Source organism: Hemiscyllium ocellatum, chromosome 22 (genome assembly GCF_020745735.1).
Source record: "Hemiscyllium ocellatum isolate sHemOce1 chromosome 22, sHemOce1.pat.X.cur, whole genome shotgun sequence".
Taxonomy (NCBI): Eukaryota; Metazoa; Chordata; class Chondrichthyes; order Orectolobiformes; family Hemiscylliidae; genus Hemiscyllium; species Hemiscyllium ocellatum.
In genome coordinates this window covers 2568469-2585429 of record NC_083422.1, presented here as the reverse complement: position 1 = coordinate 2585429, position 16961 = coordinate 2568469, and the positions used below count along the sequence as shown (strand labels likewise).

Genomic DNA, 16961 nt, shown 5'->3' with positions numbered 1-16961 from the left:
CTGCGTCTAAATCATTTATAAAAATGACAAACAGCAGTGGTCCCAAAACAGATCCTTGTGGCACACCACTAGTAACCAGACTCCAGGCTGAATATTTTCCATCAACCACCACTTGCTGCCTTCTTTTAGAAAGCCAGTTTCTAATCCACACTGCTAAATCATCCTCAATCCCATGCCTCTGCATTTTCTCCAACAGCCTACTGTGTGGAACTTTATCAAAGGTTTTACTGAAGTCCATGTGTATCACGGCAACTGCCCTACCCTCATCTACATGCTTGGTCACTTTCTCAAAAACCTCAATGGGGTTTGTGAGACACGACTTGCCCTTGACGAAACCATGTTGACTACCTGAAATCAAATTGGTACTTGCTAGATGATTATAAATCTTATCTCTTATAATCCTTTCCAAAACCTTTCCTACAACAGAAGTAAGATTTACTAGTCTATAATTACCTAGGTTATCTCTACTGTCCTTCTTGAACAAGGGCACAACATTTGCAATCCTCTGGTACTAAACCTGTAGACAATGACTACTCAAATATCAAAGCTAAAGGCTCAGCTATCTCCTCCCTAGCTTCCCAGAGAATCCTCGGATAAATCCCATCTGGCCCAGGGGGCTTGTCTACTTTCATTCCTTCTAGAATTGATAACACCTGTTCGTAACTAACCTTGATCCTTTCTAGTCTAATATCTCATACCTCATTCTTCTCTCATACAAAATTCTCCTTTTCCTTAGTAAAAACTGATGAGAAATGTTTTAGTACCTCTCTGATCTCCACAGAGTCCACACTCCACTTCCCACTTCTGTCTTTGACTGGCCATATTCCTACCCTAGTCATCCTTTTATTCCTCACTTACCTATAGAAAGCTTTACGATTCTATTTGCTAAGGACTGCTCATATCCTCTCTTTGCTCTTCTTAACTTTCTCTTTAAATCCTTCCTAGCTGATGTGTAATTCTCCATTGCCTCATCTGAACCATCTTGTCTCGTCAACACATAAGCCTCCTTCTTCTGATTAACGATGCAATTTCTGTTGTAAACCACAGTTCCCTTACCTTGTCACTTCCTTCCTGCCTGATAGGGACATACCTATCAAGGGCACGCAATATCTGTTCCTTAAACCAGCTCCACATTTCCATTGTCTGCATCCCCTGCATTTTGCTACCCCATTCCATGCATCCTAATTCTTACGTAATCGTATTATAATTGCCCTTTGCCCATTGATAACTCTTGACCTGTGGCATATATCTATCCCTTTCCATCGCTAAACTAAACCTAACTGAATTATGGTCACTCTCTCCAAAGTGCTCACCTACAACGAAATCAAACACCTGGCCTGGTTCATTACCAAGCACCAGATCCAGGGTTGCCTCGCCTCTTGTTGGCCCATTGACATACTGTGTTGAAGAGACCCTCCTATACACAAAATCCAACGTACTAGAGTTATAGCATTTCCAGTCAACGTTGGGGAAGTTAAAGTCCCTCATAATGACCGCCCTGTTCCTTTCATTCCTACCCAGAATAATTTTGCCAATTCTCTCTTCCACCTCCCTGGAACTCTGTGGAGGCCAATCAAAAACTCCAAGCAGTGTGACCTCTCCTTTCCTCTTTCTAACCTCAGCCCTCGTCAAAAGCTCTTTCAGCCTCTGTTATACTATCCTTGACTAACAAGGCCACACCCCCCCCCCCCCCCCCCCCCCCCCCCCCTTTTACCGCCTTGCCTGTTCTAAATGAAAGATCTAATCCCTGGAAACTGCAACATCCATTCCTCACCCTGCTCTATCCATGTCTCCAAAATGGGCACAGCATCGAAGTCCAAGGAACCTATCCATGCTGCAAGCTCACCTACCTTATTTCGGATACTTCTGGCGTTTTTCTTAATCACCATTACTGATATCAGCATTTGAATTCAAAATTAATGGATTGAATCTAAATTGCTTGTTTAGTTGATGGGATATGCACACAAGTCTCTGGGTCATTTGTCCAGGCTTCATGATTACAAGTCCAGTAACATTACCACTACCCTCTGGGATACAATCCACAGTAAGTACTCATACAACATTCCTAACTGCAGTTTTATCCTGCAGTCTCCATGCTCGAAGATAGGTGTAATCTTGCCTCCTCATAACCCCTTAATTCATATATTGCTTTAATCAAAAATAAGTTAGAAATGTATTTTGATTTTGTTTTCTATATCCACCATTTGTTTCAGATTTTACATTATTAAATATTAATTTCAGGAATTTCGTTCTTCACTTTTGGCACTTTGAAAAGTATTGGCCTCAGTCAGGCTCCTGGTGTTCTTGGAAGGCCTTCGTCTGACAATCCGAATGTTCTGGTTTTAAAAACCCACGTGAACTTGCTATGTGGTGGAATAGCAGGCGCATTTGCTCAAACAGTATCGTAAGTGTTCATCAGCATAACTGGGAGGAGAGCAAGGGCCATGCCCATTCTGCTGCACTGTAATCATACAGACAATTATATATCAGTTATATTTGTTGATGTCATCTTCATCCAAAATTTCACATTTATGTCTTGATCTTTAATGGGATGTGGCCTTCACTGATAAGTCTAGTATTTGTTGCCCATCCCTAATTGTCCTTAAACTGAGTGGCATGTTATGAGCATTTCAGGGTTAACCACATTGTTGAAAATCTGAACTCTCATAGGAACAGGATCAGGCCATTTAGCCCCTTCAGCATGCTTCATCTCTCAATGAGGTCATGGCTGATCTGTTGCCTAATTCTATATGCATGCCTTGGTATTGACGATACCCCCACTCTCTGCCTTCAGTGGATCTGTTGTACTCTTAATCAGCCACTTTCCCTTTACATAAGATCTCTTTATTGTCTTTTATGCCTCCTACACATTTCTTTTCATAATTATGCAGCTTGGACTAGATAAGGATGGCAGATTTTCTTCCCTAAAGGGTAGTAGCAAACCTTACGGGTTTTACAACAATTGATGGTAGATTCATGCTCACTATGTGGACTAGCGTTATCTTCTGGATTTAATTAATCACATTCAAATTCCACTGGCTGTGGTGGGATTTGACCAACTGTCCTGAACCGTTAGATTGGTACAGCTGATCTGTTTGTAGCAGATTTGTATGATGAGACTATAACAGATTCCCATGGCTGATTTGAATGCTAATACCATTAACCCTTCTTTTTGTAAAACATTTAATATCCCTGCCTACAAAAATCTTTTAATCTCAGTTTTAAATATGCAATAACTTTTGTGAGAAAATTTCAAATGCACACAGTATGTGTCTATACATCTAACACTCATACAGCATTCCTAACTGCAGTTTTATCCTGCAGTCTCCATGCTCAAAGATAGGCTGTAATCTTGCCTCCTCATAAGCCCCTGTGTGAAGAAGTGCTTCCTGACATCACTCCTGAGCAATATAAATCTAATTGTAAAGTGAAACTCCTGTTGTTCTGGGCTCTCACATCAGAAGAATTTGTTTTGTAATTTTGTAATGTTTTATCTTCATTAAACATCTCAATTAGGTCACTCCTTAAATCTCCTATAAACAAGGAAAACAACTCTAGTTTATAAAATCTAGACAGCTCTAAGCTGTGACATATTTCCATCCCTTTGTGTTTTAGCCCTGTTGTGTCTTTCTCATTTATTTTTCATCCCTGCCTCTTTGTTTTCACTGACTTCTGTAATTTGATCCCTAAATTTTTCTGCTCATCCACAATTAAGTCTTTCAGATCACCTACAGTTCCTAGCTTCCAACATATTGGAAATATTTCTTTTCCATCTTCCTTGGGCTCAATGTTATTAACTTTGTCCTCTCCCACATTGAACTCCATCTGCTCTGATTGCATCTGTCAGTTTTCCTTTGCAATTTTCATTTCCTATGCAAATTGCTTGCTGAACCAACAAACTTAACAATATCAGCAAATGCACGATTCTAATTTTTCTCTGACCACTTATAAATATAGTGAAAAGCCATGGCTCAGAACAGGTTTGTTACAGTTAGTACAGACCCATTATCACAACTCTCTCTCACCTATCTTCGAACCAATTCTCTATTCATGCCAATAGTTTGACTTTGATTCCACGTGCTCCCACTTCTGTTAAGCTCCTTACGTGGATTTGGGTCAACTGTCTTCTGCCGGTCCATATAAATAATACAGAAGAATCTCAATTATCTGGAGGCGCTCTTCCTCCAACCGTCATGTTATGATGTTCTGGCGATGGAGGAGTCCAAGGACCTGCATGTCCTTGGTGGAGTGGGAGGGAAAGTTAAAGCGTTGAGCTACAGGGTGGTTGGGTTGGTTGGTCCGGGCGTCCCAGAGGTGTTCCCTGAAGCGTTCCACAAGTAGGCGGCCCTCATCTTCCGCCTGGGAACCCTCCAACCACAAGGAATGAACTCAGATTTCTCCAGTTTCCTCATTTCCCCTCCCCCCACCTTGTCTCAGTCGATTCCCTCGAACTCAGCACCGCCCTCCTAACCTGCAATTTTCTTCCTGACCTCTCCGCCCCCACCCCACTCCGGCCTATCACCCTCACCTTGACCTCCTTCCACCTATCACATCTCCATCGCCCCTTCCCCAAGCCCCTCCTCCCTACCTTTTATCTTAGCCTGCTGGACACACTTTCCTCATTCCTGAAGAAGGGCTTTTGCCCGAAACGTCGAATTTCCTGTTCCTTGGATGCTGCCTGACCTGCTGTGCTTTAACCAGCAACACATTTTCAGCTCTGATCTCCAGCATCTGCAGTCCTCACTTTTTACTCGACTTTATTATCCAGCATTCAGTTATTTGGAATTCGATTAACTGATCAAAATACTCCCTACCTGTGTCCTTCGGGTGATCGAGAGAGTCACTCCCTTATCGACCAACTTTGTTGTTTTCCCAAAAACTTTACTCAGTTGGTTAGATATAACTAACTATTCAACCATTACATATTTGGAGTGAATTGGCTCATAGAATCCACACTGACTCTCTGGAGAGCATGCCACCCAGACTTAATCCCCTATCATATTCCTATAACCAGACATTTCCCATAACCCACGCCTCCTTGGGCAATTTAGCATGGCCAATCCACCTAACGAACGTGCATGTCTTTGGACTGTGGAAGGAAACTATAGCACCCAGAGGAAACCTATTCTGACTCCTTGCTGACTGTCTCAACAGTCAATTTTTGCTCAAATCACAGTCACTTAAGGGTGCAATTCTTAAATTAGTAGAGACTGTTTGGCACATTGGCCCAGGTTTGGTCAGTGGGTAAGTTTGGGCATTAAGTGGCCTTGGGTGATGGGCAAGGCTGAGATGAAAAAGTAAACTCGTGGTGTACGGATTTTATTGTTGATGTTTTTAAAATTATTGCTTGGAATATATTTTCAGGGAGTCTGTTGAATGTTGTTGTTGATGTAGATATCCTCTAGATGTGGCTCGGAGGCGAATGCAGCTAGGCTCCATTCTGACTGAAGCTGATAAATGTGTGTAAGTACAATCTTTATACACCCAAAGATTTTTCTGGTAATGACAGAATTGTGATACGACATTGTCTCAGCCCCCCTCTCTCCTGCACAATAAAGCAGTTGCCACATATAAATTCAAATCAGTGACTGGAACACTTTAACTACAGTGAAGGATGTGCAATAAAATGAGTGCACCAAAACATTCTGTTTAAAGTTGTGTAACCTCACAGACTAGGCAGGCTCCAGCACTCAATGATTTGGAAGCTGTGTCCGCAACTGTGTAGAAGGGAGTGCAAGATCCTGGAAGTGGTTATTTAAACACATTCTCCTTTTTAGATAACCTCATGGGGGCTTTATCTGCTTTCCTCTACTTTATAAACTGTGATAATTCCGACAGTGATCCTGTTATTCCTGTGTGCCATTCTACTCACTGATCACTCCCACTAACTGTTGGCTATTATCCAATGGATATTTTCTCTTTCTCTCTTTCACTGTCCCTCCTCCCAGTGAAAGGATGCCATGAATCAGGGTCAGATTCTTACCTGGGGTCAGCAGACAGGGACCCAGTGATTGGCACACAATGATATTGGACATTTGTTGGATTAAGACTATTAATGAGCATTGATAACTGCACCGTTTCTTCAATGGTTGTAACCAGCTGGTTAATTCAACAAGAAAATTTAATGATTTGTGACATTGTACTTTTAAGAAGAATAATTTCCTGTTTAATCTCTGTTACCCCATCAGATCGATGTGCAAAACTCTGAAATATGTCTATAAGGTGCATGGCATACAGAAGGGCCTCTACCGGGGACTCACGCTCAATTACATTCGCTGTATCCCATCTCAAGCAGTGGCATTTACCACCTATGAACTGATGAGACAAGTTCTTCATCTGAACTGAGGGCATTTCAGGCTGTTTCCAGGACTATCAAATTCATAATTGTGATCTTGTGACTGTCAACCAGAAGAACATTTCCACAGTAGAGACTCTGATGTGAGAACTGCTGGGCACTAAACTGTTATTTATTTAATTGAGTAATTAATTGTGATTAAGATTGAAAGTCAGCATCAGTGTTCTGTGTTTTCAGATTTGTGAAAATTATTGCCGTCCTATGCCATCCTTGCATTTCACTAGGCTTGGTACTCAATTTCAGCTTCTATACCCCAGTTCTGAAGAGAGAGAGAGAGAGAGATGAGGTTAATATAGAGTCATAGAATCATAGAGATGTACAGCATGGAAACAGACCCTTCGGTCCAACCCTCCATGCTGACCAGATATCCCAACCTAATCTAGTCCCACCTGCCACACCCAGCCCATATCTCTCCAAACCCTTCCTATTCATATACCCATCCAGATGCCTTTAAATATTGCAGTTGTACTAGCCTCCACCACTTCCTCTGGCAAGTCATTCCATATATGCACCACCCTCTGCGTGAAAAAGTTGCCCCTTAGGTCTCTTTTATACCTTTCCCCCTCAACCTAAACCTATGCCCTCTAGTTCTGGACTCCTCAACCCCAGGGAAAAGACCTTGTCCAATGTACGACAGTTACCATTGTCAGTTTTCCAATACATTATGTATGAATGTTTTATTCTCAATCTGTTAATATTCCATTACACAAATATAACAAATATGAGGTTTATTTTGCACACTCAATCATATATTTGATGAAAGTTCATTTTTAAATACTGTAAAACTTGTAATCTCCAGCAATTGGATTCCAGTAAAGCTTTGACTTTTTGTAGAGCTGACCTTGAAATTGGTTGTGTTTGGAATATTGTTTCAGTCAATCCTTTTACTCTGGATGGCAATATTAAACTTCCAGCAATTTGATGGGAATTTTTGCAGAATGTACAATGGAAAACATTGCATTTGAGCAATAATGACCTCCAGTGTCCCTTTATCCAAGTCATTCCACCATCTACCAAGACCTAAAATGCAGGGCTGCATGAGCAACCATGTCCAGATCTTCGATTAGAATTGCAAGGGACTGGCACAGTTCAGAAACAGACCATCTGGTTATAAAGTGTGATGCTGGAAAGAGCACAGCAGATCATGCAGCATCTGAGGAGCAAGAGAGTTGATGTTTCGGGCGTAACCTTTCATCAGGACTGTTGTTTCAGGGCAGAGGAGATGACCAGAGAGTTGCAGTTGGAAGGACTCTCACTGAGGTCTTTGCGGATGGAGGAGGAAAACTTCAAGGTGGCCATCTTTGGAAGTGGCTTCGCAGTGCAGTTTGCAGCAATTAGGAAATAGTGAGCACTGCAGTTACTGGAGAAGCCCGAGTCGATGAAGTGTGGCGCTGGAAAAAACACAGCAAGTCAGGCAGAGTCGACAAATTGGGCTTGACAGTTCATCAGGAGTCCTCACTATCTGTTCAACTGGTCCATGCCAGATATGTATTGTCCACAAAAAACAGGACAAATCCAAGCCAGCCCATTACCATCCCATCAGTCTAATCCCAATCATCAGGAGAGTGATGGAACATCCACAGTGCTATTAAGCAGCATTTCCTTAGCAAACAACCCGCACAACGATGGCCACAAGAGCCAATCATCTCATGATAATCCCGGCTTTGGTTCAAGCATGGACAAAAGAGCTGAATTCCAGAGATGAGGTGACAGTGACAACTCTTGACAGAGCAGGAGGGGGAAAATTTTCTCTTTACTACCATGAGCACTTCCTTCAGCTTTTCCTCGGAGCACCTGCACCATCTGTTCCACATTTCCAGTTTCATGTATTGTTTTCGGTGCTGGCTGTATCAGCTCAGCAGGTCCAGTTTCAGCAATGCTGAGATGAACTTCACTTTGGCCCACAACCCGAGCTGCCTTATGGGAATGCCCTATTGTGTCCTTCAGCTTGGCATGGAGGTAGGTTTTGAAGAGGCTACTGTTGCACATCATCCTTCATCTGCTGTTCCGAAACGTGTTGGCATTTTTTCTGCCAGATGGTGGGTATCCCCAATGGAGGGCTGTCTATGCAGGTGTTTTCCCACTTCTCATCAGGGATCTAGGGTGAAGGGGCTGAGTGTAGTAGTCCCATAGAATCACAGATTACAATAGATTACAGAATCTCAGTCCAAGTGTTTGTTCTGTGTTTCTGTGAAGTCCGTGAATCACATGTATAATAGTTGTTGGTGATTTCTAAAATTGGTTGTGATTTTGGTTACATTTCAATCCGATCTTTTGATTTCCAGTGTGGGCAAGTCAGAGGACTTTGTTGTGGGTTTTCCTTTGGTCCTGGCCAAGTGGGTGATTAGAATGTAGAACAGTACCGCAAAGGAGCAGACCCCGCAGCCCACTGTTAGGCTGAACATGAACCAAATTAAACTAACCCCTTCTGTCTGCCCTGGGTTCATATCCCTCCATTCCTTGTATATACATGTGTTTATCTAAAAGCCCCTTGAACACCCCAATCATATTTGTCTCTATCACTACTCCTGGCGATGTGTTTCAGACACCTACCACTCTGTGTAAAAAAAATACTTGCCGCTCACATCGCCTTTGAACTTTGCCCCCTCACCTTAAATGCATGCTTCCAAGTACTAGACATTTCAACTCTAGGCAAAAAATTCTGATGTCAACCCTGATTATGCCTCATAATTTTATAGAAATCATCATAGAATCCTCTCAATGTGGAAACAGGCCATTAGGCCCAACAAATCCACACTGACTTTCCAAAGAGTAATCCACCCAGACCCATTCCCCTACCCTATTACTCTACCCCTGATTAATGCACTTATCCTTACATACCCCTGAAACATTATGGGCAATTCACCTAACTTGTACATCTTTGGACTGTGTGGGGAAACCGGAGCAAACCCACGCAGACACAGGGAGAACGTGCAAGCTTGACATAGACAGTCGTCCTAGGCTGGGATTAAACTGGGTCACTGATGCTGTGAGGCAGCAATGCTAACCATTGAGCCACCGGTCACCCCTCAGCCTCCACAACTCCAGAGAAAACAATTTGAATTTTTCTAGCCTTACCTTATAGTTCATACTCTTAATCCAGGCAGCATCCTGGTAAACCTCTTCTGCATCCTCCCCAAAGCCTAAACGTTCTTCCTGCAACGTGGCAACCAGAATTGAAAGCAATACTCTTAAGCGTGGCCGAACCATAGTCTTATAAAGCTCTAATATGATATCCTGACTCTTGTACCGAATTCCCTGACTAATAAAAACAAGCATGCCATATGCCTTCTCCTTGCCATATGCCATAAACAAGCATCCTATCTCCTTGTGTGGCCACTTTCAGGGAGCCATAGACTTGAACCCCACGATCCCACTGTATATCGTTGCTATTTAGAGTCCTGCCCTTAACTGTATACTTCCCCATTACATTGGATCCCCAAAAGTGAAACACCTCACACTTACCTGGATTAAACACCACCTGCCATTTCTCTGCCCATATATGCAACTGATCTATATCCTGCTGTGTCATTTGAGACAACCTTCTACATTGTCCACAACTCCCCCAATCTTTGTGTCATCTGCAGACTTACTAATCCATCCATCGATGTTTTCATCCAAGTCATTTTATATAAATCACAAACCATGATGTGGAGGTGGCGCTGTTGGACTGGGATGGATAAAGTAAAATCATACAACACCAGGTTATTGTCCAACCGGTTTATTTGGAAGTACTAGCTTTCAGAGCACTGCTCTTTCATCTAGGGAGCAGGATCATTAGACACAGAATTTATAGCATAAGATCACAGTATCATGCACGCAACTAATGATATATTGAACAAACCTAGATTGCTGTTAAGTGTTTTGTCTTTTAGAATGGGTTGCAGGTTTTGGTTCAATAGTATGTAAATCCCAGAACTTCTTTCAGATCACATTCTTGAGATAATTTAAGGTTTCACAAAAAAAAGTGACGTCAGCACAGACAGTGCATTAAAGGTGTGAGGTTTGAGTCCATCTGTATCCAAACCTTGAGTCAGGCTGGTTTTATTTCCAAAGTAGGTTAGATTCCCAACAGTATGGAAACAGGCCCTTTGGCCCAACAAGTCCACACCAACCTTCCGAAGAGTAACCTACCCAGACCCATTCCCCTACATTTATCCTTGACTAATGTACCTAACAATATGGGCAATTTAAAGTGGCCAATTCACCTGGCCTGCACATCTTTAGATTGTGGGAGGAAACCAGAGCACCCGGAGGGAACCCACACAGACACGGAGAATGTGCAAACTCCACACAGTCACCCGAGGCAGGAATCAAACCCGGGTCCCTGGTGCTGTGGGGCAGCAGTGCTAACCACTGAGCCACCGTGCCACTCTTGTAGGAATCCTGTGTAGGAATTTATAAAATTGTTGCATGGATTGACTGCAGATTGTGTGCTTTTTGAACAAAATAGAAAGTATCTGCAATTATAATTCTGCAAATGCAAATTCACCCCATAGATTTATATGTGTTAACGTGAGGGGGAGAGAGAGAGTGTGTGTGTGTTTACGTGTGAATGTTTATGTTTACATGTGTGCACCTCTTGGGGGGGTATATATGTGTGTGTATAAGAGGGGGTCTGCATGAGTGTGAGTATGTAAGAGTGTATAGTGTAGTGGGGTCACCTGTAGTATGACGTGAACCCAAAGTCCTGGTTGAGGCTATCCTCACAGGTACTAAACTTGGCTATCAGCCTCTGCTTGGCCACTCTGCTGTTGTGTATCCTGAAGTCTAGCAGAGGTCACAGTATGGATCCCTGTGGAACACCACTAGTTATGGACCTCCTGTCAGAAAACCACTCTTCCAACACTAGCCTCTTTCTTCTATGCCAATTTTGAATCCAAACAGCCAAGTCACCGTGGATCCCATGCGTTTTAATCTCGTTGAGCCTACTGTGAAGGGTCTTGTTAAAAGCCTTACTAAAATCCATGTGTGCAACATCCACTGCTCTACCCTCATCAATTGCCTTCATCACCTCCTTGAAAAATTCAAGTAAGTTAGTAAGACATGACCTGCTCCACGAAAAGCCAAGCTGTCTGTCGCTATAATTAGGCTATGCTTTTCCAAATGCACGTAAATTCCACCCCTAAGAATCCTTTTGAATAGCTTCCCAACCACTAATGTGAGACTCAGCAGTCTATGGTTTCCTGGATCATCCCTCTTTTTCTTTTTGAATAGAGGAACAACATTAGCTACTTGGTAGTCCTCAGGGTACCTCTTCACTGGCGAGAGAGGATACAAAGATCTTGGTCAAGTCCACAGCAAATTCTTCTCTTGCCTCTCTCATCAGACCCTGGGGACTTATTCACCTTCATATTCTCCAACACCACTTCTTTCTTGATCTCAAAATATCCTAGCATGTTAGCATAACCCACACTAGTCTTAGTATCATCTATATCCTTCTACTGGGTGAATATGGTAAATACTTATTTAGGATCTCGCTATATTCTCTGCCTTTATCCTTGAGTGGTTCTACCCTCTCCCTAGTTTATCTGCTTGCTTTTAGCATATATATAAAACGCCTTGGGATTCTCTTTATGCCAAGGACATTTCATATCCTCCTAATTTCCTGCTTGAGCTCTTTCCTGCTTTCTTTATATCCCTTCAGAGAAAGCACAGTGTGTGCTTTTGGAGAGAGATCCTTTATTCCAATTCCATTCAGATTTAGCCCCCTAACCTTCTCCCTAACAGTTAAAGGTTTGCATTGCCCTTAAAGAGTTTTGCCTTAAACTGATCAATTGGAAAACATGGGTGACTTACTGGTGATGGTTAACAAATGTGGAAAAAAATTCCATGAATGATTTGGGGAGGGAAAAAATGTCCAGGCACAACACACTCGAGATTTTGTTATTTCAAGTTGCAGAAGCTTTGATTTAGTAGTGATCTGGATGGTGAGTGAAAGAAACCACATAGAGTTGTACAGCACAGAAACAGACCCTTGCCCTAAATACAAGGCAACAGGTGCAGGCTTGGCAAGTATGCAGATTTGTTTGGTTTTATGTTCTGCATCAGAGAAAATCAAACAGCCTTGAAATGAGCAGCTTTTCTGTTTTCAGATAGAATTTTGATGCAGAAAGTAGTTTGGAGTAGGCTGTTGCAAACTGATAAATATTTGCAATTGAAACTTTTCAAAGACTACCGTCCAGTTTCATTAATCAGTAATTCTCTGGTATGCTCCACACAAATCAGAATTCAGGCTTAAAGACTCATGATTAATTATTTAAACATCTGACTTGGCATCCTGACAGGGATTTCTTGGAACATGAATGCTGGAAATGAAACATTTAACCCCCCCCGCTCTCACTAAAATGTGTCCCTACAGCTGCCCCCAGCTTGTCATTAATTGCTGAATCATGCCCAAGGAATCTCAGCTAGGTTGGAGTAATTGAAAATGCACAGAGTGATTAATTAGGTTGGTGAATAAGGACTATAATTTAGTTGTGATACCTGGGCGGTATAGTGGTTAGCACTGCTGCCTCACAGCACCAGGGTCCCAGGTTTGATTCTAGCCTCAGGTGACTGTCTGTGTGGAGGTTTCCTCCGGGTGCTCTGGTTTCTTCCCACAGTCCAAAGATGTGCTGGTCAGGTGAATTGGCCATGCTAAATTACCTGTAGTGTAAGGTGCATTAGTCAGAGGGAAATGGGTCTGGGTGGGTTACTCTTCAGAAAGTCAGTGTGTACTTGTTGGGACGAAGGGCCTGTTTCCACACTGTAGGGAATCTAATCTAATCATCTGGCTCTGAAAAGGAGAATATTCCAGAGTGCAAGATACCCAGGAAACATAAGGAAGGTAAAGCATCTTAACTCAGAAAATCACAAGACCGGATCAGTGTGGGGCAGACCCCATCATCAGTAGTTGTAGGGAAGTTCAGGGTATAAATCAGAAAATTGGAGGCACGCTTAGTTAGAGTATTACAGCAATTGTAGGGGACTTTAACCTTAAATAGACTAGGTAAACCAAATTTGCAGTAACAGTTCATGGAATGCACAATATTTTTCTAGATAAGTTTACTAAGGAAGCAACTAGGGAGAAGGATATTTTGGAGCTAATATGTGCAATGAGGAGAGGTTAATTAATAACCTTTAATTAATAATGTTTACTATCATTACAGTTCTTATGACAGCATTTAATATAAAATTTGACAGCTTATGAAGTCTGATACTAAATCTCAAAACAAAAAGCAAAGGGGTAAGATTGCAAAGTTGGTTTGAAAAACATAAGTTATGATGCAATTCTGATGAAAGGTCATTGCCCAAAACATTAACTGTCTCCCTCTCTCAGTGATACTGTCAGACCTGCTAAGTATTTCCAGCATTTTGCTTTTACTAAAATGAGATTTGTTGAGGAATGACTTGCATTGTAACTGGAAACAACAAAGCAGCCAAACCCAGCATCCCAATGTGGCTAACAGGAATTAAAGATGATATTCCATCAAAATACATCCAAAACAGATGGCATTTCATAAGAAATTGATAAGGAAACCACCTGGAGATGTAAAACAGATGAAGGGAAGGCAATGGCCTCATGGAATTATTACTGGACTGTTATTCCAGAAACTCAGCTAATGATCTGGGGACCTAGGTTCAGATTCTGCCATGGCAGATGGTGGGATTTGAATTTTTTTCAAAAATCCAGAATTAAGAATCTACTGATGACCCTGAAACCATTGTCAATTGTTGGGAAAAATCCAGCTGGTGCACTAATGTTCTTCAGGGAAGGCAATCTGCCATCCCTAGCCCACATGTATGAGGGTTGTATTTGCATAGGATGCTCTTCAGAAGATCGGTGTGGCCTTGAGCTGAAAGGGCTCTTTCCCCATTGCAGGGATTCTATGGTTTTGTGACTCCAGACCAACCACAATGTGGTTGACTCTCAACTGTCCTCTGAAATGCTCTAGCAAACCACTCCGTTGTATCAATCGCTACAAAGTCTCAATGAAGAAATGAAACCAAACACACTGCCCAGCATTGACCCAGGCAAAAGATAACAGCAGAAACAGCTCAGTCGACCCTGCAAAGCCCTCCATACTAACGTCCGGGGCGAATGCCAGAATTGGGAGTGCTTCCTCACAGACTAGTCAAGCAACAGTCTGACAGTCATATTTATTGGAATCATACCTTACAATGTTCCAGACACTACCATTGCCATCCCTGGGTATATCCTACCCCACAGCAGGACAGACCCAGCAGAAATGGCTATACAATCAGGAGGAAGCTGCCTTAAGAGTTCTCAACATTGACTCCTCATACCATGAAGTCTCATGTTTCAGGTTAAACGAGGGCAAGGAAACCTCTTGCTGGTTGCCTCGTACCATTCTCCTCAGGCTGATAATTAGCAGTCATCATGCCGAACATTTGGAGGGTGGCAAGGATGCAGGGTATGCTTTGGCTTAGGATTTCAAGGTCCACCATAGAGTGTGGCTTGGCAGCAGAACTACATTGAACTGGTTGGATTCTAAAGGACACAGCTGCTGGACTGAGTCTGTGGCAGGTGGTGACAGAACCAGCAAGAGGGAAAAACATAACTGACCTCATCATTACCAATCTGCCACGCGGAGATGCACTGTCTGTGACAATATCGATAAGAGTGATCACCACACAGTTCTTGTGGAGATGAAGTCCTTCTTTTTCATTCAGAATACCCTCCACTATGGGGAAATCTAATCTGAACAGAGTATGGAAACAGGCCCTTCGGCCCAATATTAACCCTCCGAGTAATTCACCCAGACACGTTTTCCTCTGACTTGCATCTATGGGCAAATTAGCATGGCCAATCCACCTGACCTGCCCATCTTTGGATTGTGGGAAGAAACCGGAACACCCAGAGGAAACCTATACAAACATGGAGAGAATGTGCAAACTCCACACAGTCACCCAAGGCTGGAATCGAAGCTGGGTCCCTAGTCCCATGAGGCAGCAGTGCTAAGCACTGAGCCACTGTGCCATCCTGTGTTGTGTCACTATCACTGTACTAAATGGGTCAGGTTTCAAACAGATCTTGCAAGGCAAGACAACATCCACAACAGCAGAATCATACTCGAGCACAATCTGCAAGCTCATGGCTTGGCATATTCCCCACTCAACCATTACCATCAAGCCAGTTCAACGGCTAGTTCAACGAAGAGTGCAGAAGAGCATGCCAGGAGCAGCACCATGCATCTCAAAAATGAGGTGCCAACATGGTGAAGTTACCAAACAGGGCTACTTGCATGCAAAACAACATAAGCAGCAAGTGATATACACAGCTAAGAAATCCCCATGACCAATGGATCAGATCTACGCTCTGCAGTCCTGCCACATCCAGTCATCAAAGGCGGTGTACATTTAAACAATTCACCAGAGGAGGCTGCTCCACAAATATCCCCATCCTCACAAAGCAAAAAGGTGAGGCTGAAGGATTCACAGCTATCTTCAGTTGGAAGTGCCAAGTGGATGATCCATCTTGTCCTCTTCCAGTTGTCCCCAGCATTACAGATACCAGTCTTCAGCCAATTCAATTCACTCGGTCATATTAAGAAATGGTTGGAGGCACTGGATATTAAGGCTATGGACCCTGACAATATTCTGGCTTTAGTACTGAAGACTTGCGCTCCAGAACTTGCCGCTCCCCTAACAAAGCTGTTTCAGTACAACTACAACACTTGCATCTTCCCAGCAATGTGGAAAATTGCCCAAGTATGTCCTGTAAATAAAAAGCACAACAAATCCAGTCTGGCAACTACCACCTGATCAATCTACCCTCGATCATCAAAGTGATGAAAGATGTCATCAATAGGGCTATCCAACAGCACTCGCTCAGCAATAACCTGCTCAGTGATGCCCAGTTTGGGTTCTGTGAGGGTCACTCAGCTCCTGACCTCATTACAGCCTTGGTTCAAAATGGTCAAAAGAGCAGAATTCTAGAGGTCCAACCCTTGATAAAGGAGCCCCAGCAAAACTGGAATTAATGGGTAGGGGGAAAAATCTCCAAGATCACCTCACAGGCGCTCGCCATCCTGACTTGGAAATATATTGCCATTTCTTCACGGTTAAAATGTCAAAATCGTGGGGCTCCCTAACAATATTGTAGGGTGGCACAGTGGTTCGCATTGCTATCTCTCAGCATCAGGGACCTAGGTCCAAAATCAGCCCTGGGTGACTGTCCTATGGAGTTTGCACATTCTCTTCTTTGTGTGGGTTTCCTCCCACAGTTCAAAGATGCGCAGGTTCAGTGGATTGGCCATGGTAAATGACCCTGCAGTACCCAGACATATGTAGGCTAGGTGGATTAGCCAAGGTAAATGCAGAATTACGGGAAGAGAGTTGGAGTCTGAGTCTGGGTGGGATCCTCTTCAGAATGTCAGTTTGGAACCAATGGGCAGAACGGTCTCTTTCCACACTGTCAGAATTCTATAAGTGCTTCTTGAGGGCACCTACTCTCAATGACTACAGTATTTAAGAGGAGGGCTCGCCCTCAAGAACAAAAAGGTTTGACCTCAACAGTGGCACTCCTATCCCATGAACAGGTAAAAACTAAACATCCAGCTGTTTCTGAGCATGGGCTGTAGCAAAATGAACAAAGGACCAG

At 42.9% G+C, this 16961-nt stretch overlaps 1 protein-coding gene across 3 annotated transcripts in view; it reads left to right on the top strand.

Moving 5' to 3' along the window:
* slc25a16 (solute carrier family 25 member 16) overlaps positions 1 to 7147 on the top strand; it is a 62941-nt gene extending 55794 nt beyond the window's left edge. For all 3 annotated transcript variants that reach the window (XM_060842299.1, XM_060842300.1, XM_060842298.1), the window contains 3 exons: positions 2242 to 2404; positions 5395 to 5463; positions 6189 to 7147. In XM_060842299.1, coding sequence (XP_060698282.1) covers positions 2242 to 2404; positions 5395 to 5463; positions 6189 to 6345 — 389 coding nt within the window. In that variant the 3' untranslated portion in view covers positions 6346 to 7147. The remainder of the gene's footprint in view (positions 1 to 2241; positions 2405 to 5394; positions 5464 to 6188) is intronic.
* The last annotated feature ends 9814 nt before the right edge of the window (positions 7148 to 16961 follow it).